This window comes from Balaenoptera ricei, chromosome 10 (genome assembly GCF_028023285.1).
Source record: "Balaenoptera ricei isolate mBalRic1 chromosome 10, mBalRic1.hap2, whole genome shotgun sequence".
Classification (NCBI taxonomy): Eukaryota; Metazoa; Chordata; class Mammalia; order Artiodactyla; family Balaenopteridae; genus Balaenoptera; species Balaenoptera ricei.
The window spans coordinates 83888077-83915881 of record NC_082648.1 but is presented as its reverse complement, the minus strand read 5'-3'; the positions used below and the strand labels follow the sequence as shown (position 1 = coordinate 83915881).

The 27805-nt window shown below is 42.9% G+C and overlaps 1 protein-coding gene across 7 annotated transcripts in view; it reads left to right on the top strand.

The window, feature by feature from the left end:
- ANKS1B (ankyrin repeat and sterile alpha motif domain containing 1B) overlaps window positions 1–20907 on the top strand; it is a 1156005-nt gene extending 1135098 nt beyond the window's left edge. For 5 of the 7 annotated variants that reach the window (XM_059936736.1, XM_059936734.1, XM_059936732.1 and 2 more), the window contains 2 exons: window positions 16594–16761; window positions 20255–20907. In XM_059936736.1, coding sequence (XP_059792719.1) covers window positions 16594–16761; window positions 20255–20365 — 279 coding nt within the window. In that variant the 3' untranslated portion in view covers window positions 20366–20907. The remainder of the gene's footprint in view (window positions 1–16593; window positions 16762–20254) is intronic. The other 2 variants (XM_059936735.1, XM_059936733.1) reach the window with 1 other exon arrangement.
- Window positions 20908–27805: the final 6898 nt, after the last annotated feature.

Below are 27805 nucleotides of genomic sequence, written 5' to 3'. Positions count from 1 at the left end.
AAATCCTAATAAATTCTTTACAGTCAGTGGAGCTGTGCCCACCTGAGGAGGGCACCTGGCGCAGCCTGGGGTGTCGGGGAAGGGGATTCAGAGCAGGCTCCTGGAAGACGTAATGCCCCAGGTGCATCTTCAAGGTTGAGCAGTAACTCACCAGGCAAACGGAGAGGTGGGGAACGGGCATATTGTTAAGAATAAAAGCCATTTAATAATAGACAAAATACTTGGCCATTTAGAATAGTTTTGGGGTGAGCGTTGCTGTGAGGACATCCCCTGTGGTGGAAGCCAGCCCCGTGGTCACTGCACCTCTGTGCACTGGCTGGTGGATTGTTGAGACCTGCAGTCCAGCCTTTGGGGAATGTGCTACTATTTAACATGGCATCAGCTGTACATACATCTCTAAACTGGAGCCGTTGTTGGTTGGGTAAAAGACAGACAACAGCGTCTAATCAGAGAACCCTGGAGCTCCCAGGTGGAGAGGGACCTAAAGGTCACCGGGACCAGACCCCCTCTCAGTGCCATCTCCTCAGTGGCAGTGATAGGTACAGAGGCAGGCAGCCCAGGGCAGACGTAGCCCATGCAGGTGATCCAGGCGTGGTCTTTACTCACTGACACTGGTGTAGTAGACCTCTGAGGCTCCTCTTAACACCCCAGGCTTCTTTGCACAGATACAGCCCTTTTTCCCTTGAATGTCTGTTTGCACCCTCTTCAGGTGCGGATAGCCTCTGCCGACCTCAGGAATTGCTTCTGCTGGCCCCCAGGAGCCAAAGGATATTCAGGTCCTGTAGCTTTCTGAGACTATGGAATACAATTATTTGTTCCTTCAATTTTAGTCACTAAAATGTGGTGTTTTTTTGGTTTTTATGGTTTTTTTTATTGCTAATGGAAAGTGCCTGCAGACAGATCAGAATGGTCCACTTGTAAACAGCAGCCTCCCAGCCTAAGCCAGCACGGCCTCTCTCCCTGTGGTGTCCTCTCTCTCCTCAGCACACTTCCCTTTTTGTCACTTTCACCAGATGATGTGAGACTCGTGTCTGATGTACCTTGTCAGCCATTTTTTCAGTAATGGGTTAAACAAAATAAGCTGTCGAATAAATGTTTAAGTGAACAAACAACCACCATTTATACTATGCCTCCTTCCATAAAGGACTTAAGGCAGCCTACATGAATAGGTATGTTAAATCTGAAAATATAGATAGATACACATGGATCTGAAGTAGGGAAAATACACACTAAAAGGAAGATCAAGACCCAGGGGAAAGTTTTAACATCAACCTGCAAACCACAGAATTCTACATAGTTACTAGAACTGAGCCACAGATTTGGCTCTGAGCTTCCTGGAGGTCAAGGCAAGTAGGAAAACACAGTCATTATATGCTTGATATTTCTTGGGTGAGTATACCCCATCCTCTCAGAAGACAAAACTTCAATGAGAGTGATTCTGAAAGAACTTTTCTTTTTAATTGAAGCATAGTTGATTTACAGTGTTTCCGGTGTACAGCAAAGTGATTCAGTTATATATATATACGTATATATCTATTCTTTTTCATATTCTTTTCCATTATAGGTTATTACAAGATATTGAATATAGCTCCCTGTGCTATATAGTAGGTCCTTGTTGTTTATCTATTTTATATATAGTAGCGTGTATCTGTTAATCCCAAATTACTAACTTGTCCCTCCTTCCCCCTTTGGTAACCATAATTTTGTTTTCTATGTCTGTGAGTCTATTTCTGTTTTGTAAATAAGTTCATTTGTATCATTTTTTTTAGACTCCACATATAAGTGATATCATATGATGTTTGTCTTTCTCTGTCTGATTGCACTTAGTATGATAATTTCCAGGTCCATCCATGTTGCTGCAAATAGCATTATTTCATTCTTTTTTATGGCTGAGTTATATTCCATTGTATATATGTACCACATCTTTAACCATTCATCTCTCAATGGACATTTAGTTTGCTTCCATGTCTTGGCTATTGTAATAGTGCTGCTATGAACATTGGGATGCATGTAACTTTTCAAATAAGAGTTCTCGTCTTTTCCGGATATATGCCCAGGAGTGGGATTGCTGGATCATATGGTAACTATATTTTTAGTTTTTGTAAGGAACCTCCATACTGTTCTCCATAGTGGCTGCACCAATCTACATTCCCACCAACAGTGTAGAAGGGTTCCTTTTTCTCCACACCCTCTCCAGCATTTATTATTTGTAGACTTTTTGTTGATGGCCATTCTGACTGGTGTGAGGTGGTACCTCGTTGTAGTTTTGATTTGCATTTCTCTAATAATTAGCAATGTTGAACATCTTTTCATGAGCCTGTTCGCCATCTGTATGTCTTCTTTGGAGAAATGTCTGTTTAGGTCTTCTGCCCATTTTTTGATTGGGTTGTTTGTGGTTTTTTTGATACTGAGCTGTATGAGCTGTTTGCATATTTTGGAATTAATCCCTTGTCGGTCACACTGTTTGCAAATTTTTCTCCCATTCCGTAGGTTGTCTTTTAGTTTTGTTTATGGTTTCCTGTGCTGTGCAAAAGCTTTTAAGTTTAATTAGTCCCATTTGTTACTTTTGCTTTTGTTTCCATTACTCTAGGAGATGGACCCCCCCAAAAAAATTGCTGCAATTTATGTCAAAGAGTGTTCTGCCCATGTCTTCCTCTAGGAATTTTATAGTATCTAGGAGTTTATAGTATACCGGTCTTAACATTTAGGTCTTTAACCCATTTTGAATTTATTTGTGTATATGGTGTTAGAGAATATTCTAATTTCATTCTTTTATATGTAGCTGTCCAGTTTTCCCAGCACCACTTATTGAAAAAAGACTGTCCTTTCTCCATTGTATATTCTTGCCTCTTGTTGTAGATTAATTGACAAGTGTGTGGGTTTATTTCTGGACTCTCTATTCTGTTCCATTGTCCTATGTATCTGTTTTGTGCCAGTACCATACTATTTTGATTACTGTAGCTTGTCATATAGTCTGAAGTCAGGGAGCCTGATTCCTCTAGCTCTGTTCTTCTTTCTCTCTCTTTTTTTTTTTTTGTATTGGCTATTTGGGGTGTTTGGTGTTTCCACAGAAATTAAAATTTTTTTTCCAGTTCTGTGAAAAATTCCATTGGTAATTTGATAGGGATTGCATTGAATCTGTAGATTGCTTTGGGAGGTATGGTCATTTTAACAATATTGATTCTTCCAATCCAAGAACATGGTATATCTTTCAATCTTTTTGTGTCATCTTCAATTTCTTTCATCAGCATCTTACAGTTTTCGGAGTACAGGTGTTTTGTCCCCTTAGGTAGGTTTACTTCTAGGTTTTTTGGGATTTTTTTGATGCAATGGTGAAAGAACTTTTTGTCCTGGGTCTCCAGGAGGGGATATTGTGTGATGGTGTCTTCACCAACATTCATATGCTGAATCTCCAAAACACAAGATGGTTCCTCAGAGGGTCCTTCAGTGAAAGTGGAGGCAGAACACCAACAGACTCATGAAAGCAATAAGGCAGGACAGCCCAGTGGCACAAAACACTGTCTTATCTAAAGTCAGGTCTGGGTTTGAATCCTGGCTCTGCCCCTGACTAGCTGTGTGAACTTGGCCAAGTTAATCAATCTCACTAATCATGAGTTTCTCACACATAAAATGGGGATGATAATTCCTCCTCTACAAGGTGGTTGTGAGGATTAGATAATCCACGTCAGGCCCTTAGCTGGTCTCTGGGGTGTAGTTAACAATGTCATGTGGTAGTTGCTGCTACCACTGCTTTATCATCTGTATGAGAGGAAGTAGAATGTGGTTCAAGTTGACAGGTGGTCCAATTTGGTGCAGGGATCAAACCTAGCATGGCTACAAGGGTGGACTGACTGCATGTCCATAAGCTAATGTCCACATAGAACATTTTCCAGCTGGGTTTGATAGAAATTGGACAGAAGAGTCAACTCTTTGCTCTGGACTTGGAGTAGAGGCATTAGGTTTCCAGGTTAAAGGAAGAACTGAGTATTCTAAAATTCAGCTGAGCAGATGCTAGAATTGACATCCAATACAAAAACTGACCAAATGGATGGCCAGCCCCACTAGTACATGGGGGTGAGCCATGGAAACACCAGAAAACAGGGCCTGGATTTTGCCTGGAAAACAGTTCCCAACCCTCTCTGCCAAAGAAGGAAAAGGCAGATGATGGATAAAGAATAAGATTATTTTGAGCTAGAAGATTTTCTCTTATTTTTAATGCTCAAAATGCAAAAGCTTATTATTTTTTATGATTGTAAAATTATTCGTCATTTGAAACATACAAAGAAGTATAAAGAAGAGAAAATTTGTCCACGGTCTTAACACTTAGTGATAACCACTAGTAACGTTTTGATATATACTGTTTTCTATGCACATAGACAGATACCATCTATGTACATATACATAGTTTTTACTGAGTCTTTTAACCAGTTTTTTAAATGCCTCCATTTTCATTTTAAATGGCTGCCTAGTATCTCACTGTGTAGATCTATGTAGTATACTTAATCAGTTCCCTATTAGGGGGAAATTTTTAAACTACGATGAATATTCTTGCAAATATGCCATTGAACCCTTGAGCCCAAAAGATTTTCAAACCAGGAGTTTCCAACACAGAAAAATCCTAATGATGTGCCAATTAATATAAATTAATTACCTGGGTGCCCAGAGTTTTTCCTAGGGGACAGATTGCCTAAAGCCTATGCTTCAGTTATTCTAATACCAAAATGATGGGTGTGCCAGGTACAGCCTCAGTGACTAGGATGCAGGAGGACAATGGGGGACACCTCTTTGTCTCATCATGAACCCCCTCTCCCTGACATCATTCAGGGAGCAATTCCTGGACATCTGTTAGAAGCCAGGCACTAGGGACTCAGCCCCTGACACAAGGAAGTAGCTCAGTAAATATCCGTGGTGATTGATGTTCAACTGCCAATCCTGACTGCCTCAAGAAGCTCACAGTAAATACAGGCTGGCCTACAGATCAATCTAGTTTGCATAGAAAAACAAGTTTGCATCCCTGGATCACATTTAGAATCTATCCTTAAAATATGATCGTCCTGCAGATACCTCTAATGTAGCAATTCTTAATCCACAGATCAAAATCCCAGGGGGAGAAGGGAAGGGCTTTGGAGATTGTAATGTGCCCTCATTGAATTGGGGTTCCCTGCCTCCACCCTAAAGAGCCTCCATTGGAGAGGGAGTGTTGCCTTTCCTCCCTCACATCACCCCTCGTCATGGGAGGGGCAGGGCCACCAGCTGAGAATCCCTGTGCTAAGGGTTCACGTCAAATCATAAAGAACACCCTCTGCCTGGAGACTGGTCCAGGCATGAGACCCTCACCGCAGCCAAGATGCATCCACCACCCAGGAGCTTCTGTATTTAATGTTTTTAAGTTGGTTTTTTTTTTTTTTTTAGCAGTTTGCAGAAGTTTTCTATTTTTTTTTATTGAGGTATAGTTGATTTACAATGTTGTGTTAGTTTCTGGTGTACAGCAAAGTGATTCAGTTATACATATTTTTTTCATTATAGTTTATTACAAGATATTCAGTATAGTTCCCTGTGCTATACAGTAGGTCCTTGTTGTTTATCTGTTTTATATATAGTAGTGTGTATCTGTTAATCCCAAATTCCTAATTTATCCCTCCCCCTCCTTTCCCTTTTGGTGACCATAAGTTTGTTTTCTTTGTCTGTGAGTCTGTTTCTGTTTTGTAAATAAGTTCATTTGTATCATATTTTAGATTCCACATATAAGTGATATCATATGGTATTTGTCTTTCTCTGACTTCACATAGTATGATAAGCTCTAGGTCCATCCATGTTGCTGCAGATGGAATTATTTCATTCTTTTTTATGGCTGAGTAGTATTCCATTGTATATATAAACACCACATTTTCTTTATCCTTTCATCTATTGATGGACATTTAGGTTGCTTCCATGTCTTGGCCATTGAAAATAGTGCTGCTATGAACATTGGGGTGCATGTATCTTTTCAAATTAGAGTTTTCTCCAGATATATGCCCAGCAGTGAGATTGCTGGATCACATAGTAACTCTGTTTTTAGTTTTTTAAGGAACCTCCGTACTGTTTTCCATAGCGGCTGCACCAATTTACATTCTCACCAACGGTGTAGGAGGGTTCCCTTTTCCCCACACCCTCTGCAGCATTTATTCTTTGTAGACTTTTAATGATAGCAATTCTGACCAGTTTGAGGTGGTAACCTCATGGTAGTTTTGATTTGCATTTCTCTAATAATTAGTGATGTTGAGCATCTTTTCACGTGCCTACTGGCCATCTGTATGTATTCTTTAGAGAAATGTCTATTTAGGTCTGCCGAAGTCTTTTTTTTTTCCATCATTTATTTTGTTTTCAATAGATCTTTATTGGAGTATAATTGCTTCACAATACTGGGCTAGTTTCTGTTGTATACCAAAGTGAATCAGCCATATGCCCCCATATCCCCTCCCTCTTGAACCTCCCTCCCATCCTCCCTATCCCAACCCTCTAGGTCATTGCAAAGCACTGAGCTGATCTCCCTGTTCTATGCTACTGCTTTCTACTAGCTAACTATTTTACAATCGGTAGTGTATATGTGTCAATGCTACTCTCACTTCACCACAGCTTCCCCCTCCCACCCCGTGTCCTCAAGTCCATTCTCTATGTCTACATCTTTATTCCTGCCCTGCAACTAGGTTCATCAGTACCTTTTTTTTTTTTAGATTGCATATATACGCGTTAGCATACGATATTTGCTTTTCTCTTTCTGACTTACTTCACTCTGTATGACAGACTTTAGGTCCATCCACCTCACTACAAATAACTCAATTTCTTTTTATGGCTGAGTAATATTCCGTTGTATATATGTGCCACATCTTCTTTATCCATTCATCTGTCAGTGGACATTTAGGTTGGTTCTATGTCCTGGCTATCGTAAATAGTGCTGCAATGAACGTTGTGGTACATGACTCTTTTTGAATTATGGTTTTCTCAGGGTATATGCCCAGTAGTGGGATTGCTGGGTCATATGGTAGTTCTATTTTTAGCTTTTTAAGGAACCTCCATACTGTTTTTCATAGTGGTTGTATCAATTTACATTCCCACCAACAGTGCAGGAGGGTTCCCTTTTCACCACACCCTGTCCAGCATTTATTGTTTCTAGATTTTTTGATAATGGCCATTCTGACCGGCATGAGGTGATACCTCATTATAGTTTTGATTTGCATTTCTCTAATAATTAGTGATGTTGAGTCTTTTTATCTTAAGTATAATTCTAAGGTACAGTGATCAAGAGCACAGCCTCTCAGAACACCTGGATTCACATCCCAGCTCAGCCAGGTGCTGGCCTCATGAACAAGTTATTTAACCTTCCTGAGCTTAATTCTCTCACATGCAAAACAAGGATGATAATGGCCCTGCAGCTGTTTAATATAATAACTCCCACAGGGTTTGTTAGGATTAAATGAGATAGTCCATGTGCAACATGGCAAACAGTAAATAATAAATGTTGGCTGGTATTGTCATTAGGGTAAATGTTATTATGAATGATTCTCAAAATAATCCAGTCAGGTGGATACTGCATGTGTTATTATCCCCATTTTAAAACAAACAAACAAAAAATAACTGAGACTCAGAGCATACTCTTCCCAGTAACTGCCCCCCACACCAGCCCTGAGGACACATGCACACAGGCTTCCTTCTTTCATTGGTGGTCTGTGTAAGGTAGAAAATACTCAACGTCAATTGCCATAATAAGTGTGGTCCCAAAAAGAGACACGCTGGAAAGGCCAAGGCAGGTATCTTCCAACAAGCTAGGAGGGGCAGAAGGAGCCAGGGTCAGAGACAACCAGGTTACAGCATTTGAGGGATGAGAGGTAATGAACATAAAGCTAAATGAGTTTGGATTTATGCCCGAGCAAGGTAGCAACCAGAGATGAGAGTGTGGTCATGCCAACTTGAAAGGACATTCCAGCTCTGTGGTTTGAGCTAGCATGTGACGGGACTCCTTAGTGCTTACCGTGACGCTGTGACCAAAACGGGTCACAGGCATCAGCCACCTTCCCCGAGGTCGGGGCTGGGAGTGGAGGCTCCGACCTCCTGTGACTAGGTACTGTTGCTGTTGTTGTTTTTAATTTTATTGAAGTCTAGTTGATTTACAATGTTGTATTAATTTCTGCTGTACAGCAAAGTGATTCAGTTATACATATATATATTCTTTTTCATATTCTTTTCCATTATGGTTTATCACAGGATTTTGAATATAGTTCCCTGTGCTATACAGTAGGACCTTGTTGTTTATCCATTCTCTATATAATAGTTTGCATCTGCTAACCCCAAACTCCCAATCCTTCCCTCCCCCACCCCCCTCCCCCTTGGCAACCACAAGTCTGTTCTCTATGTCTGTGAGTCTATTTCTGTTTCACAGATAGGTTCATTTGTGTCCTATTTTAGATTCCACATATAAATGATGTATGATATTTTTCTCTTTCTGACTTACTTCACTTAGTATGATAATCTCTAGGTCCATCCATATTGCTGCAAATGGCATTATTACATTCTTTTTTATGGCTGAGTAATATTCCATTGTATTGACGTATATGTACCACATCTTCTTTATCCATTCATCTGTCAGTGGACATTTAGGTTGTTTCCATATCTTGGCTATTGTGAATAGTGCTGCTATGAACATAGGGGTGCATATATCTTTTCAAATTATAGTTTTGTCTGGATATATGCCCAGGAGTGGGGTTGCTGGATCATATCATATGGCAACTCTATTTTTAGGGTTTTTTTTAATTGAAGTATAATTGATTTACAATGTGTTAACTACTACTATACAACAAAGTGATTCAGTAATACATATATATATACACATTCTTTTTTTATATTTTTTTCCCTTATGGTTTATCATAGGATATTTTTTTAATATTTACTTACTTATTTTGGCTGCACCAGGTCTTCGTTGCAGCATGCAGGACCTTTGCTGCAGCATGTGGGCTGCTGTTTTTTTTTTTTTTTTTTTAGTATTTATTTATTTATTTATTTGGTTGCACCAGGTCTTAGTTGCGGTAGGCGGGCTCCTTAATTGTGGCATGCATGCGGGGTCTAGTTCCCTGACCAGGGATTGAACCTGGGCCCCCTGCATTGAGAGTGTGGAGTCTTACCCACTGGACCACCAGGGAAGTCCCTATCATAAAATATTGAATATAGTTCTCTGTGCTATACAGTAGGACCTTGTTGTTTATCCATTCTGTATATTAAAGCTTATATCTGCTAACTGCGACCTCCCATTCCATCTCTCCCCCAACCCCTTCCCCCTTGGCAACCATCAGTCTGTTTTCTATGTCTGTGATTCTGTTTCATAGATAGGTTCATTTGTGTCATATTTTAGCTTCCACATTTAAGTGATACCGTATGGTATTTGTCTTTCTCTTTCTGACTTAACTTCACTTAGTATGATCTCTAGGTTCACCCATGTTTCTACAAATGGCATTATTTCATTCCTTTTTATGGCTGAGTAGTATTCCATTGTATATATGTACCACATCTTCTTTATCCATTCATCTGTCAATGGACATTTAGGTTGTTTCCATATCTTGGCTATTGTGAATAGTGCTGCTATGAACATTGGGGTGCATGTATCTTTTATTTTATTATTTTTTTTTTATTTTTTTTTAGCTGTGTTGGGTCTTCGTTTCTGTGCAAGGGCTTTCTCCAGTTGTGGTGAGCGGGGGCCACTCTTCATTGCGGTGCACGGGCCTCTCACCGTCGCGGCCTCTCTTGTTGCGGAGCACAGGCTCCAGACGCGCAGGCTCAGTAGTTGTGGCCCACGGGCCCAGTCGCTCTGTGGCATGTGGGACCCTCCCAGACCAGGGCACGAACCCGTGTCCCCTGCATTGGCAGGCAGACTCCCAACCACCGCGCCACCAGGGAAGCCCACATGTATCTTTTTGAATTATAGTTTTGTCCGTATATATGCCCAGGAGTGGGATTGCTGGATCATATGGTAGCTCTGTTTTTAGTTTCTTAAGGAACCTCCATACTGTTCTCCATAGTGGCTGTACCAATTTACATTCCCATCAACAGTGTAGGAGGGTTCCCTTTTCTCCACACCCTCTCCAGCATTGTTATTTGTAGACTTTTTAATGATGACCATTCTGACCTCTGTCAGGTGGTACCTCGTTGTAGTTTTGATTTGCATTTCTTTAATAATTAGCGATTTTGAGCATCTTTTCACGTGCCTATTGGCCACCTGTATGTTGTCTTTGGAGAAATGTCTATTTAGGTGTTCCGCCCACTTTTCGATTGAATTGTTCGTTTTTTTGTTATTGAGTTGTATGAGAAGTTTGTATATTTTGGAAATTAAACCCTTATTGGTCACATCATTTGCAAATATTTTCTCCCAGTCTGTAGGTTATCTTTTTGTTTTGTTTATGGTTTCCTTTGCTGTGCAAAACCTTATAAGTTTGATTAGGTCCCATTTGTTTATCTTTGCTTATATTTCTATTGCCTTGGGAGACTGACCTAAGAAAACATTGGTACAATTTATGTCAGAGAATGTTTTGCCTATGTTCTCTTCTAGGAGTTTTATGGTGTCATGTCTTATATACAAGTCTTTGTGTATAATGTGAGGGTGTGTTCTAATTTCATTGATTTGCATGCTGTTGTCCAACTTTCCCAACACTACTTGCTGAAGATACTGTCTTTTCCCCATTGTATATTCTTGCCTCCTTGAAGATTAATTGACTGTAGGTGTATGGGTTTATTTCTGGGCTCTCTGTTCTGTTCATTGATCCATATGTCTATTTTTGTGCCAGTACCACACTGTTTTGACTACTGTAGCTTTGTAGTATTGCCTAAAGAGTTGGGAGGGTTATGCCTCCTGTTTTGGCAATTCTGGGTCTTTTATGGTTCCATATAAATTTTAGGATTATTTGTTTCTAGTTCTGTGAAAAATGTCATGGGTAATTTGATAAGTATCACATTAAATCTGTAGATTGCTTTGGGCAGTATGGCCACTTTAACAAGATTAATTCTTCCAATCCAAGAGTATGGGATGTCTTTCCATTTCTTTGAATCATCTTCAATTTCATTTATTAATGTTTTGTAGTTCTCAGCATATAAGTCTTTCACCTCCTTGGTGAGGTTTATTCCTAAGTCTTTTTTGATGCAATTTTAAGAGACCGTTTACATTCCCTTTCTGACATCTCCTTGTTAGTGTAAAGAAATGCAACCGATTTCTGTATGTTAATCCTGTATCCTGCTACCTTGCTGAATTTGTACTACTACTGTTCTAGTAGTTTTTGTGTGGAATCTTTAGGGTTTTCTATATATAGTATCATGTCATCTGCATATAAGGACAATTTTACCTCTTCCCTACCAATTTGGATACCTTTTATTTCTTTTTCTTGTCTGATTGCTGTGGCTAGGACTTCCAATACTATGTTGAATAGAAGTGGTGAGAGTGGGCATCCTTGTTCCAGATTTTAGCAGGAAGGCTTTCAGATTTTCACCACTATTATATTGGCCATGGGTTTGTCATAAATAGCTTTTATTATGTTGAGATATGTTCCCTCTACACCCACTTTTATAAGAGTTTTTATCATAAATGGATGTTGAATTTTATCAAATGCTTTTTCTGCATCTATTGAGATAACCGTGTGGTTTTTACCTTTTCTTTTGTTGATGTGGTATATCACATTGATTGATTTGTGTATGTTGAACTATCCTTGTGATCCTGGGATGAATCCACCTTGGTCATGGTGTATAATCTTTATGTTTTGTTGGATTCAGTTTGCTAATTGTGACCAGCTCACAGGCTGATGGTTCCTCTTCCACCACGTGAATGAGGGTCCAGCCAGCCTTCCTTAGCACTGCATGGTATTCCAGTTATCTATTGCTGCTTACTTAGCAAACCACCCCAAAACTTAGTGCTGTAAAACGACATCCACTTTATCATGTTTACAATTCTGAGAGTCAGGAATTGGGGCAGAGCACGGCAGTTCTGCTCTTCTGCTCCACAGTATTTGGGGCCTCCACTAGGTAACTCAGATGACTGCAGATGCTGGGATGGCTTGACTGGGGCCATCTGTCTGGGGCCTTGGTCCTCTGTGTGGCATCTCCTGGAGCTTGAATGTCCAGTATCACTCCTTCGCTTCATATCTGGAGCCTGGGCTGCGGTGGCTGCAACTGCTGTTTCTCTCCAGGCAGCCTCTTCCCCTGGCCAGCTTGGACATACTCACAACATGGTGGTCTCAGGGAGGTCAGACTTTTTATACGTGGCTGGTTTCCCTCAGAGTGAATGTTCCATGAGGCCAAGGTGGAAGCTGTGAGACCTCTCACAATCTAATCTCAGAAGTCCCAGCATGTCACTTCTGCACATTCTGTTAGTTGAGAAAGTCATTATAACAAGTCCAGATTCAAGGATGTAGAGGAACAGACTAGCCCTCTCAACAACCCCCTCTCACAGCATGGCGTGAGGGAAGGGGAAGAGTGATGGCTGCCACCTTGGAGACAAGCTACCCACCTGGGAGGGTAAGAACATAGACTTTTTTTTTTTTTTTTTGAAGTATAGTTGATTTACAGTGCTTCAGGATTTCAGCACAGTGATTCAGTTTCATATATATATATGTGTGTGTGTGTGTGTGTGTGTATATATGTGTATATGTATATTTGGTTTGAGTATAATGTTTAATGTAAGATACAGTGGATTGGCAGAGTTGATACAAAGTTAAGAGATTCACTTCTAGTCAGTAAGTTAACAACCTAGGCACCTGCATATATATATATATATATATATATATATATATATATATATATATACACACACACACACACACACACACACACACTCACACACACATATACACACACACACACGTATATAATGTTCTTTTTCAGATTCTTTTCCATTATAGGTTATTACAAGATGTTGAATATAGTTCCCTGTGCTATATAGTAGGACCTTGTTTTTCTTTGTCTTATGTATAGTAGTGTGTATCTGTTAATCTCAAACTCCTAATTTATCCCTCCCCCCCTTCCCCTTTGGTAATTTTTTCAAATTAATTAATTTGTGTATTTTTGGCTGTGCTGGGTCTTTGCTGCTGCGCGCGGGCTTTCTTTACTTGTGGCGAGCGGGGCCTACTCTTCATTGTGGTGCACGGGCTTCTCATTGAGGGGGCTTCTCTTGTTGTGGAGCACAGGCTCTAGGCGCACGGGCTTAGTTGCTCCGCAGCATGTGGGATCTTCCCAGACCACGGCTTAAACCCATGTCCCCTGCACTGGCAAGAGGATTCTCAACCACTGTGCCACCAGGGAAGCCCCATTTTGGTAACCTTAAGTTTTCTATATCTGTGAGTCTATTTCTGTTTTATAAATAAGTTCATTTGTATCATTTTTTAAGATTCCACATGTAAGTGGTATCATATATTTGTCTTTCTGAATTACTTCACTTAATATGATTATCTCTAGGTCCATACATGTTTCTCCAAATGGAATTCATTCCTTTTTATGACTAATATTCCATTATATATATACACACACACACACACCACATCTTCTTTATCCATTCATCTGTCAATGGACATTTAGGTTGCTTCCATGTTCCATGTCTTGGCTATTGTAAATAGTGCTGCTTTGAACATTGGGGTGCATGTATCTTTTTGAATTAGAGTTCTTAAGAACATAGACTTTTGAGTCACAAATATTGGTTCATACCACTGCTCTGTAACTTTCTAGCTCTGTGATGTCAGGTAAATTACTTAACCTCTCTGAGCCTCAATTTCCTCATCTATAAAATAAGGACAATGATATTCTACTACAGATGATTGTGGTAAGACTTAAATGAGATAAATCTAGTGCTTGGTACAATGCCTAATATCTACGAAGTCCTCACTTAATGGTAGCCATACTACCTATAGTGATAACTAGTAGTGTTATTACTCCAGCTTGCCCTTTAGATATTCATTCATTCACTCAGCAAACAAGCCTCTATTGTGTGCCTACTGTGTGCCAGGCACAGTCTCTGGCCCTGGCCTCCCACAGTTGTAAAGACGATGATATGTTGTAAGCAGAAACTAAGTGGGCTTTCAGGCTTTCTGAGCAGCGTCCCTGGCTCTTCAGTGCCAGGCAGCATCTCTGGGGTCAGCAAGCCTGGCTCAAAGGAGGAAGCAAGGGCTTGTCACCTAAGCCTCTCTGATCAGATCATTTTTGGCCCTTTCCTATAGTGTCTTCCGCTCTCACAGTAACTCTCCTCCCATTTTAAGTAGTGGGGATATTACTAAGGAGAGGCTGGAGAAATGAACCCTCCTTCCCATTCAAACATGTGTCCTCAGGTCCCATCTGATGAGGATCTGCGCCCCTCAAGGGCCCCGGTACTTTGGTAACACAGGACTCCGCGTGCAAAGCCCCATCAGCAACCAGCTGCTCCTTGTGGGCTGTCACTGGCATCCAGAATTGAAGCCTCAAACACCGAGGTGACAGAAAGTGTAGGAAAGGTAACAATGTCCAACTCTTTACAGATCATAAAAGAACTCTTAAAATGCGGCATTCTACATGAAACGAAAAGCAAGACATCATGGAGAAAAAATGCAAGCCAAACTAGGAAAAGCTGCTTGGCAGGAAACCTCACAGTCTGGTCTGGTCTCTGTGTCTTACCTCAGCAGTTTCCTAACACCAGGAACTTCTTTACAATGAAAGGGCAGAGCTTCTAACCCAGAAGCTTCCAAAAACCTTTAGCCTTCCCATCAAAATCTTGTGAAAATCTCACCTGCTCAAATGAGCATCTTTGGCTTTCATTTGAAGACACTGGAACTTTAAGTAAATCTCACTTTCAGGAACTTGTTTCTAGGTTAACGATAAAGGAATTCACACTCATTAAGCACCTTTGTTCTGGCATCAAAAAGCAACATGTTACAGAACTGCTGCATCTGCCATCTTTCCCTTAGTCCAGCTGCCCACCCAGAGCATGAATATCTGCTACGTGTCCCTGACAGACAGACAGCCACTATCTCCACAGCACTTGTGGAAAATGGACTTCATGGGGACAGCCAAAGCCCAAAGCCCCAGGCCCCCTTTCCAGGGGACCCATTGCACACCACGCAATGGGCAACACTGGTGGTGACGCGAGTGCCAAGTGTAGGCATTGAGGGTTCAGCCCTCCTGGTGCAGCCACGGCCGGAGCTGTCCGCCAGCCCGCCACTGTCACTTGTCGGTGCGTTACTAATCTCCTAGTCTGACGCATGCTTGGAGGCAAACTCGGGCCCCGAGCTCCTTGCGGGAAGTGCTCAGCTGGCTGTGCAAGGCTGGGTCTCCAGTAAGCACACGTCTGTCTTGAGGGGCCACGGCTTCTTAACGAGTAGCTCAGAGGAGAGGACACATCCTCTGTCAGACCAGTTCTCACACTCAGGGCGTTTCCCCCCGGGCTTGGGCCTAAACCCCGGCAGTCCGGCGTGGATCTGAAATCTGGTCCTTCTGGAGACCCAAGGGCCTCTTCCACACGAGCCCCGACAGCCATCCCGCGTCTCCCTCCATCTTCGGCAAGTGAGAACGGTCCTCAGCGGATCTCCCCAGAAGCATGGGAATCGAGATGTTCTGTGTGCTTGACTGGGGCGGAGGGAGCAGGGGTGCAACATCAGCAAACGCAGTGTCTGTGGTTTTGAGGAAAAACCACATAGACTTTCTAGGGGCGTTCACGAGCATGGAAACGTGGGACAGACCACGCCAGCTCTCCGTGGTGCCGTGGTTTTAAGAAAGCTCTCTGTGACCCACAGGCATCCAGCTCTTTGATGCGCTGTGACCTCGGGTCTTGTCGAGACCCTGCTTCTGTGGGGTCAATGTCCTGTTTTCTCAGTGACAGCAGACAGGGTGGGACTGTGCTCAGAAGAGAAGGCAGAAATGAAGTACGAATCTGGAGACGCGAAGCTAGACGTCTTGCGGGGAGTGATTGAAGGTCCGAAGGAAAGAACTTCTCTCCCAGACAGGCACTGCTTGGCATGGCATTCGAGCCTGACAGGATCTCCTGTCTCTTGCTGATTTGATGATAAAATATGGAGTGGACCCACAGGGAGAGCAAACGCCTCAAGAAATAGATGGATAATTGGCTCTGTTTGCATGCTCGCTGCTGTGAGTGTGAGACGCCACGCCAGCATGACTAATGCCTCCCCCCTCTGCCTGAATTAGATTTTGATTGTGTCTCAGAGATGTTCACTGAATCACAGATGTGGGAGGTGAAAAGACCCCCGACTTCTCAGTAACACCTCCTGTGGAGTGTGTGGGATCCTCCCCCCAGGCTGAGGGACCAGAGTGACCCCTTCCCTTCCGAGGCCTGGGAGCAAAGCAGCCACCCCGGCTGGAGCGGGCTCCGGGGTCCCGGTGCAGGCTACTCAGCGTGGCTGTAAGCAAGTGCATCGCGTCAGTAACTGGTGCCTCGTACAGACCCTAAATTGGACCCAGAGTGTCCTGTTTGTCAGATTTCCCCTGGCTCTCTGCCACATCAGGTGGAACAGTTCAGGGTCCTTGCCGGTTCACCCCCTCAGTGTTCCTCAGCCACTCTGTTCTGATCTGGAAGATGCTGTCATAAATGCTTTCTCATTTCTCTCACAGAATTTAGCCTACGAGATCATCCTAACGCTGGGACAGGCATTTGAAGTTGCTTACCAGCTCGCGCTGCAAGCCAGGAAAGGGGGGCATTCCTCCACGCTTCCAGAAAGCTTTGAAAACAAGCCCTCCAAGCCCATCCCCAAGCCCCGAGTCAGCATTCGCAAGTCGGTGGTAAGTAGAAAAGACACAGATGTTCTGAAAACCTTGAACTGGAGGGGGGGGATCCTTGGTGCCGTGGGGGGCTGGTGAGAATCCAGGGCCTGCCCTTCATGTCCTTCCCTCGGCCTCGTCCTGGCGTGTGTCTGTCCTCCTCTCAGCCCAGTTCCTGCAAAGTCTTGGGGACCATCTGCCTGAACTTGGAGGCTCCCAAGAAAATCCCACTCCTTTTGTCCCTTGAAGCAGCCTGTGAGGGGACTGGGCGCTGCTGGCCTCCCGGGGGAGTCTGTCCTCAAGGTCCAGGCGATCTTGGGAAAAAGGATCCCTGAGGCCCCGGCTGCCATCCCTCTAGGGGGCAAGCCTCTCACAAGCCGCTGGGCAGCAGAGAGGGTGGAAGAGGCTCACGGGGAGGGCATCCCTGGTACCCAGCTAGAGGAGGCTGGAGGCACAGGCTGTACGCAGGCCTGACAAGGAGGCCTAGGCACAGGCTTCCTGCAGAGTGGGGACTGTTCAGAAGGTACCGCCCCTCCTCCCTGGCATCTGCCTCCCTCCAGAAATTTCCCCCCTTCCCTCCCACACGCTCTGCACACATCCTGTCCTAACAGACTTTCATGACTTCAAAGCGGCCTCCTCTGGGGGTAGCAATACCCAGAAGCTGGAATGTTCCCAACCAGCCTCCCGTCTGGTTTCTGCTGCCGTATGGCATCCTAGAAACTCTGGGACTCAGGGCAGCAGGCACCCTGAGGCATCACTCAGCCCACATATCCTTCCGCCTGTGACTCTCCTCCTCCCCACCGAGCCCTGTCCCCAGAGTCGTGGGGAATTGTAGGGTTTTTAATGTTTGCGGAGGCACCACCCTTTGTGACCATGTGGCTTCTTGTTCACGATCTTCTCTTTGGCCTCTACTCCTGTCTCCATTCTTGGCAGCTTCAACATCCATGGGGATGATCCTCCCAGCGTCTGGCCCCTCTGCTCCTTGACAGCTCACCTCTCAGATCTCCTCCCCCACCTCACCGTTCCCTCCCATGCTCATCCCTCATCGCTGATCATCACCAGTAACTGCACGTCCTCTGACTTGCCTTCTGACCCCCAGTTCTCCCACCTCAGCACCTCCCAGCCCCGCTGGCTCCCAATCCTGAAGCACTCCCAGAACTGCAGACTTACTTACAGGTTCAATTTCTCCCTCATTTCTCCTTCGAGGATTAGCACACATCTGAAACTTAGAACAGAATTCTTGATCTCTCCACAAAGTTGCTTCTCTCTCTCAGTCTCTCCCAGCTCAGTAAACGGAATAACCATTCACCATGTTGCTCAAATCTAGAAGACACCCTTGATTTCTGTCTTCCTCTCACCTGTGTCCACCCCACAAGCAGATTCCATCCGTTCAGCCCCTAAAACATCTCTCAGATCTGTCCACTCCTCTCCATTTCCTCTGTCACTCTTCCCATCCAAGCCGTCACCACCATTAATCTTCAAAATACTCCCATACATCTCCTAAAAACTCCCCTCCTCCACCCGGCACCCAGGGTGACCTTCTTAAAACACAGATCAGATCATGGTACCACTGCCCCAATTAATTTCACACCACACTCCTGACACTCAGGCCTTCCTCTTCCTGGAAACAAACAAAGCTCACTCCCACCTAAGGCCTCTGTGCCCCCTGTTCCCTCCACCTGGCTTTGTCTCCCCCTTGTTTCTGCACAGCTGAGTCTGGCTTGTCATCCAGGGCCCAGCTACACAAAGAGGCTTCTCCTGGACCACCCAGGCTTTTCCTGGCTTATCCTGTTTATTTATTGTCTATCTATCTATCTTATCCCACAAGAAAAGCAAGTTAAATGTCCAGGAATTTTCAGAACATTTGGGGGATTAGCTCTTAGACTATTGTATTCATTCCCGTGTGGGCTGGATAAATCTGTTCGTGGCAGGGACCTCCATCTGACTTCTGTCTGGTCCCCATAGACTTCTTCCAGATGAGCACAAAGGGTGTGTGCCATAAGAGCTCAGAATATTCATTTAGAAGCCTTCACTGAAAACTATGAAACATACAGTGAATAATACTGCTGTCCTTTAACTGCCCCAAGATCCCGTCCCCGTCATCAGCAGGTGTCTGTGTTCCATTTCCCTCGGCCCCAGTAGTTTATTTTTGAGAAACAGCCCATGATAAGACATGTGGAGTCCTCCCCACAGCCTTGTGGAGATACAGTCAAATTGCAGGTGGCCGACGGGCACAGAACCCGCACTCTTCAGGCAGCTCCCTTGCCCCCGTTTCCTGAGCAGAGCAGGTGGCCAGGGCCAGGGGCAGACATGGAAACACCAAAGAAAGAGGCGGCAATCTGGTGGAGAACTGCCCCAGGCCCCCCGTGAGCTCAGAACTCAAGCGTCACCCAGAAAGGGCCTATTTAACTTTGTACACGCAGGGGCCGAAATGGTGTTGACGTTTTACAGCTCAGCTTGGTTCAAGGCTCACCCTGACCTGGACCCACTCACCTCTTCACCCTCAGTTGTCTCCCCCCGGGTCCCCCTCGGCGACCTGACTGCACGCCCTCAGACGGCCTCTTTCCCTTACCTCAGGGACCTTGCACACGCTGCTCCCACACCCCCTGCCTTGCCTTTACCAGGAAGCTCTTGCTTCTCCTCCAGCTCTCCGTTTAGACATTACGTCTAGTCAACAAGTATTTATTGGGTGCGTACTGTTTAGTGGGTTGCCGGGAGCTTTTCTGAGTTTGAGGGAAGCGGGAATAAACAGAACAGACAGAATCCCACCTTCATGAGCATACACTGTAGTGGAGGATGAACAAATAAACATGATGCATGTGGCAAAAGGATTATAAAGAAGAGAGCAGCAGAGGAGAGCAGAAAAGTTGAGGTGCTCTTTTGCTTGGGGTGAACTGGTGAGGAGGTGATGTTTGAACTGTGCCCTGATTGACATCAGGGCATAAAGCGGGCAGATGTCTGGAGAGTATTCAGGCAGAGAGGTGATGCGCATAGAGGCTCTGGGCTGGGGCCTGGTGTACAGCGAGCAGCAGGGAGGCCGGTGTGGCCGGAGCTTAGAAAGGCAGGCGGACAGGGCCACCGTGGGTCACCTCGAGGACTCTGGGTTTATTCTGACTAATGGAAACCACTGGAGGCTTGAGAGGCAGGCAGGACAGAGCCTGGTTCACCTTCTCTAGGAAGCCCCCCTGGCTCCCGACATGGGGTCAGTGGCCTTCCTGGGTGCCCACAGAGCGCCCTCTTCCCCCTCAAGTCTCACTTCTCAGTAAAGTATTCCTATGCCTGCTCCCCACCTGTGTGCCTTCAAGAGCAAGGGCAGTGCCTCACTCACCATCCCCGCCCCCACGCCCAGTGCCTTGCAGTAAATGTGTATCAGAAGAACAAACAGATGACTCTCACCCCCCAACATCCTGAGGTCCTGCCAGAGCCCAGTGCTGGTTTCCAGGCAGCGTTAGGATGCATGCGTGCAACCCCAGGCAGGTACCGTATAACGGGCATCAGCCTTTCTGTTTTAAAGCAGATCGACCCATCTGAGCAAAAGACTCTGGCCAACCTGCCGTGGATTGTGGAGCCGGGACAAGAAGCCAAGAGGGGAATAAATACCAAGTATGAGACCACGATTTTCTGATACTCACCGTCCTCCCGTCCTCGCGGTGCCTTGCACGCCGAGCAGTCCCGGAGCAGGCTTTCCACCCAGCGCAGGAGGAAGACTGCTGTTTGTGTGGCCTTGTCACGGGCGAAAGGCCGCTGGCCATTCTTGGGGACGTTCTTTCTGCACCAGTGACAGAAAGTGCAACCAAGACTTTCCAGCCGTAACCCCTGAGAGAAATGAGTTGAGATTTGTGGCTCACTCTCCCGACTCCCCTCCCTGCTACCACCCAAGGTATTTCTGGTGACTTTGCCCCAACACTTGCTTTGCTGTATTTGGGGATAATACCTTAAGAAAAAAAATACAGGGGATCTCTAATACTGCCTAAAAGTATAAAAATCTTGGGTTTATTTTTCACTGTCAGCAGTTTTCAAGGTAGAATGAGAACAGAACTACCCCCAGAAAGCATCTGTAAAATCATTATCTCACTGAGTATCGTTTCATGCAAAAGGACAAAAAGTACCCCTGATTGCCAGGAAATCCTATTTCCCAATTTCTATATTTGTGGATTTTATATGTAATCAACTATGTCAGATAAAGAAAACCTTTACATCTATGGATTGATTCAAAAACTTAATGATTTAAAACAGAGGAATTTATTATGCACAGAAAAATGTGTCTTGTATTAAATATTTTTATTATTAAAAGAATGTTTCACTAACGCATTGATAAGAAAACTAGGTTAGTTGTGAGGGATGTTTTGCTTTCATTTCAAATAACTAAATTTCTACTGCTACTACCAAGAGGACTGGCTTGGGCGTTGCAAAGTACTATACCAGAGGCGCTCACTAGAGCAGGAGATTTGGGCAAGCAGGCTGGCGTCTTACCGAAAGTGCTGACACAGCCATAAGCCTGCAAAGATTTTTTTTTTTTTTTTTTAAACTTCACAGTTTTAAAAAACATGTTAAACAAAAAATCTAGGGCTCCTGCTGTCAAGATTTCTGTCATGGAAACCTTGTTTGTTTGAGAAAGGTGTTAATAAAATTCTATTGCAAAAAAAAATTTTTTTTTTCTAGAAAAACACAAATATACAAAAAAAAAAATAGAGATTCCAAAGTAATAAAACTCTTTTCTTGAAACAAAATAAATAAATAAATGTTTGCTTACTCTTTGATTAAATAAAATTTACTTACATTTCATTAAGGTATTTTAATTTTTTTAATGTCTCTGTGGAGTATTTGTATGATACCATAATGTATATTTATGTAGAATCAAATTATATAAACAGTACCAATATCATTATAGAAAAAAAATAACATTTTAATGTATATTGTTCTAACCATATTGTGAATCATTTTGGAGTTCATTATAATAAGCGATATTGATAAATTGTGGGATTGTCTTAATTTTTTTTAATTAACCAATATTATTTTAAACCTAAGATTATCAGTTACATTCATCAGTTGGTGAGTTTTAAAGAAAGACAACTAAATTTTATTTCAAACTGACAAATGTATATGGTTTTAGTTCAGTGTTGGAGAATTTTAATACAATATTAATTAAATTACTTGAACTGAACAGTTCCTTGTATATATTTTGCCTATTCACTGTTGATATGTATGTAGTAAATTGAGAGTAAAATAACCCTAAAATATGGTACCAAAAAGAAACTGTATAGGAGCAAAGTAAATAGTAGCTTTGCTGAAAAGGAAACGTGTAAATATGCTTGGGCTTCCAGTTATAAATTTTGTAATTTTTGTCATTATTTATATCCTATAAAAAAAAGCACACAAAATAAAATGGAAACTGTACAGCTGCTGGTGCTTGGCATCATTCTGTGAGCACCTTCCCACTTCCATTTAGGATAGAACCAAAGGCCCGGCCTTCTCAGCATCCATAGCTAAAGGGAGTTTTTCATTTGGCAAAATTGAGAAAATTTGCTCATTTCCAAGTTCAGCCAGGCCCTTAAAGCTTGAATTTCAGCCATAAAGCCCCCATCGTCTTTAATGTTAAAGTGGGCTGTAAGGAAGAACTACCAAAACAGAAATTGGTAAAAGAGGAAGGACCACCAAACTGGATTACTTTTATAGGACAACATCTACATGTTTGTCTTAGGCTGCCATAACAAAATACTGGGTGGCTTAAACAACAAATTTATTTCTCACAGTTCTGGAGGTCCTGGGAAGTCCAAGATCAGGGTGCCAGCAAGGTAGGTTTCATTCTAAGGCCCTTTTCTCCTGGCTTGGCTTGTTTGTGGCTGCTATCTTGCTGTGTGCTCACATGACTTCTCTGTGGTGTGTGTCTGCAGAGGGTGGGGGAGCATCAAGCTCTCTGGCTTCTCTTCTTATAAAGGCACTAATCCCATCATGAGGGCCCCACCCCCATGACCCAATCTTACCCTAATTATCTCCCAAAGGCCCATCTCCAAATACTCACCATAGAGCATTAGGACATCAACATATGGATTTTGAGGGGACACAGATTTTCCATAACAACAAACACTCATTTTTCCTAAAACAAACACATGACCAGCTATGAGTCAAGTGATAAAAGGGTCATGTTAGAGACACACTGGAAAAATCAATGATTCACATTCCATATCCTGTCACTTTCAGCAGAAGATCTCCCCACTGCTCGATCCAAGTTACTCTCCAAAACACATGCCAAACCAATCTCAGGGTGGGCCCAGCCTGACATGCAGAGGCCTAGGGCTTTGAACCCGAAAGGGCTAAAACCATCCGGAGATGGGGCAACATTCACAGAGGCAGAAGGGCAGGTTTCCTGAAGGAAGGTTTGGGCTGGGATTTTAGACAGTAATGCTTTGCCTGGGCTAATTCAGCCCCTTTTTAATCTTTGCTAACCACCAAGAGGTCAGCAATCCTCTTATTTATTATCTCTGTGGATCAATGCTTATTCGTATCAGTTATGATCCCAGCATGAAGTAGATGGCACACTCCCACTGGGAGAATTTAAGAGTTTAATAAATAGAATACTTAACAAAGGTCTTGGCAGCATGTAGGGAAACTAGCCCTGGGCTGGTGTGGCCTGAGGGGAGTGGGAAAGGAGGTGGCCTGTGGAGGGGGCTTCCAGACAGGTGCTGTGGGCTTCAGAAAGGGAGCCAGGGATCAAAATACCCTGATCTCAGGGAGAGCAGCCAAGATGGCAGAGTAGAAAGACCCTGAGCTCACCTCCTCTCATAAGCACACCAAAATCACAACGATCTGCAGAACAATCACTGATGAAAAAGACTGGAAACTACCAGAAAAGATCTTCTACAGCTAAAGACATAAAGAAGGAACCACAACTAGATGGGTAGGAGGGGCAGACTTGCTATATAATCAAATCCCATACCCCCTGCGTGGGCGACCCACATACTGGAGAATAATTATAATGCAGAGGTTCTCCCACAGGAGTGAGAGCCTTGGGCCCCACAGGCTCCCCAGGCCAGCAGGGCTTAACTGCAGGAACCCCACAGGACTGGGGGAAATAGAGACTTCACTCTTAAAGGGCACACAAAATCTCACATGCACCAGGACTCAGGGCAAAAGCAGTAATTTGATAGAAGCCTGGGCCAGACCTACCTGCCAGTCTTGGAGAGTCTCCTGGATTTGTGGGGGGGTGGGAGGAGGAGACCTAGTTGCAGCTCGCCCTGGGGACACACAACACTGGTGGCAGACATACTGGGGAACACTCAAATGCATGAACACTGCTGGCAGCTGACATCTTGGCTCATTAGCGTGAGACCTGACCCCACCCTGCAGGCACCAGTGCAGGGACGCCTCAGGCCAAACAACTAACTGGGCTGGGACACAGCCCCACCCATCAGTCTAGACCCTACCCTGGGACCAGCTAGGCCCTGGCCTGGCCCACTAGCAGGACAACACAACCTTGAGGACACCCCAGACCTCATACCCAACTGTGTCAGGAACCGCAACACCCCCCCACGCCCCCCACCAACTAATGATCTGAAACGAGCTCTGGGATCCTTGGACCTTGCAGCCAGACTCCAGGAACCAGCTCTGCCTGCCAGTAGACCAGCACTAAACTAACCCCAGGACCTGCCTTCACCTGCTAGTGGTGGGCATCAGCCCCAGAGTCTTCAGGACCAAAATTACAAAAATTAAAGAGGGAATATTGAAAGCAGCAAGGGAAAAGCAACAAATAACATACAAGGGAACTCCCATAAGGCTATCAGCTGATTTTTCAGCAGAAACTCTGCAGTCCAGAAGGGAGTGACACAATATATTTAAAGTGATGAAAAGGAAAAACCTACAACCAAGAATACTCTACCCAGCAAGGTTCTCGTTCAGATTTGATGGAGAAATGAAAAGCTTTACAGACAAGCAAAAGCTAAAAGAATTCAGCACCACCAAACCAGCTTTACAACAAATGTTAAAGGAAATGCTCTAGGTGAAAAAGAAAAGTCCACAACTAGATAAAAGAAAATTACAGAAGGAAGAAAGCTCACTGGTAAAGGTACAGTTTATACAGTAAAGGTAGATAATCATCCACACACAAAACTAGTAGAGAGATTAAAAGACATAAGCAGTAAAATCATCTGTATCCACAGTAAGGTAAGGGGGTACACAAAACAATTAGATGTAAAATATATCAAAAACAGTAATCATGAGGGGAGGAGAGTACAAATGCAGGGTATTTAAAATGCATTTGAAATTAAGAGGTCGGCAACTTAAAACAATCACGTTTATATACAGACTGCTATACAAAAACCTTATGGAAACCACAAACCAAAAATCTATAATAGATTAACAGAAAAGAAAAAGGAATCTAAACATTACACTAAAGATAGTCATCAAATCACAAGAGAACAAAATAAGAAAGGGGAAAAAGACCTACAAAAACAAATCCAAAACAATAAACAAAATGGCAGTAAGAACATACATATTGATAATTACTGTAAATGTAAACAGACTAAATGTGCCAGCCAAAAGACAGACTGGCTGAATGGATTAAAAAGACAAGACCCATATACATGCTGCCTACAAGAGGCTCACTTCAGATCTAGAGACACATACAGACTGAAAGTGAGGGGACGGAAAAAGGTATTCCACTCAAATGGAAATCAAAAGAAAGCTAGAGTAGCAATACTTAGATAAAATGGACTTTAAAATAAAGACTGTTACAAGAGACAAAGAAGGACACTACATAATGATCAAGGGATCAATCCAAGAGGAAGATATAACAAATGTAAATATATATGCACCCAACATAGGAGCACCTCAATTTATAAGGCAAATATTAACAAACATAAAAAGAGAAATCAACAGTAACACAATAATAGTAGGGGACTTTAACAACCCCACTTACATCAACAGAAAGATCATCCAGACAGAAAATCAATAAGGAAACACAGACCTTAAATAACCCATCAGACCAAATGGACTTAATATTTATAGAGCATTCCATCCAAAAGCAGCAGAATACACATTCGTTTCAAGTGCACATGGAATATTCTCCAGGATAGATCACACACTAGCCCACAAAACAAGCCTCGGTAAATTTAAGAAAATTGAAATCATATCAAGCATCTTTTCCAACCACAACGCTATGAGACCAGAAATCATCTACAAGAAAAAAACTGCAAAAAACCACAAACACATGGAGGCTAAACAATATACTACTACTAAACAACCAATGGATCACTGAAGAAATCAAAGAGGAAATCAAAAAATACCTAGACACAAATGAAAATGAAAACACAACAATCCAAAACCTATGGGATCCAGCAAAAGCAGTTTTAAGAGGGAACTTTACAGTGATACAAGCTTACCTCAGAAAACAAGAAAAATCTCAAACAACCTAGCCTTACACCCAAAGCAACTAGAGAAAGAACAAACAAAACCCAAAGTTAGTAGAAGGAAAGAAATCATAAAGATCAGAGCAGAAATAAATGAAATAGAGACAAAAAAAAAGAAAAGATCAATGAAACTAAACACTGGTTCTTTGAAAAGATAAACAAAATTGATAAGTCTTTAGCCAGACTCATCAAGAAAAAAAGAGGGTCCAAATCAATAAAATCAGAAAAGAAAAAGAAGTTACAGCCAACACCACAGAAATACAAAGGACTGTAAAAGACTACTATGCACAACTATACCAATAAAATGGAAAACCTAGAAGAAATGGACAAATTCTTAGAAAGGTACAATCTCCCAGCACTGAACCAGGAAGAAATAGAAAATAGGAACAGACCAATTACCAGTACTGAAATTGAATCAGTAATTTAAAATACTCCCAGCAAACAAAAGTCCTAGACCAGATGGCTTCACAGGTGAATTCTACCAAACATTTAGATTTAACGCCTAGCCTTCTGAAACTATTCCAAAAAACTGCAGGGGAAGGAACACTTCTGAGCTCATTCTATGAGTCTACCATCACCCTGATACCAAAACCAGACAAAGATGTCACAAAAAAAGAAAATTACAGGCCAATATCACTGATGAATATAGATACAAACATCCTCAACAAAATACTAGCAAAAATACCTCAACAAAATACAAATCCAACAATACATTAAAAGGATCATACACCATGACCAAGTGAGATTTATACCAGGGATACAAGGATTTTTCAATATCTGCAAATCAGTCAATGTGATACAACACATTCACAAATTGAAGAAAAACCATATGATCATCTCAACAGATGCAGAAAAAGCTTTTGATAAAATTCAACATCCATTTATGATTAAAAACTCTCCAGAAAGTGGGCAAAGAGGAAACATACCTCAACATAATAAAGGCCATACATGACAAATCCACAGCTAACATCATTCAGTAAGTCCCCTACATACAAACGAGTTCCATTCCAAGCGCATGTAAGTCCAATTTGTTCATAAGTCCAACAAAGTTAGCCTAGGAACCCAACTAACACAACTGGATATATAGTACTGTAATAGGTTTATAATACTTTTCACACAAATAATACATAAAAAACAAACACAAAAAATAAACATTTTTAATCTTACAGTACAGTACCTTGAAAAGTACAGTAGTACAGTACAACAGCTGGCATCCAAGGGCTGGCATCGAGTCAACAGGCAAGAAAAATTACTGAGTGGAGGAGGCGGAGGAGGTGGGAGATGGTAGAGCTGAAGAATCGTCAGCAATAGGAGACGGAGGGCAAGCTGCAATTTCATCCATGCAACATCAGGTTGATGGAATGCATGTTTGCATCTTTGAAAGTTTGCAACTTGAAGGTTCGTATGCAGGGGACTTACTGTACTCAATGGTGAAAAGCTGAAAGCATTCCCTCTAAGATCAGGAACAAAACAAGAACGCCCATTCTCACCACTTTTTTTCAACATAGTTTTGGAAGTCCTAGCCACAGCAATCAGACAAGAAAAAGAAGTAAAAGGAATCCAAACTGGAAAGGAAGAAGTAACACTGTCACTGTGAAAACCACTAGAAAACTATTAGAGCTCATCAATGAATTTGGTAAAGTTGCAGGATACAGAATTAA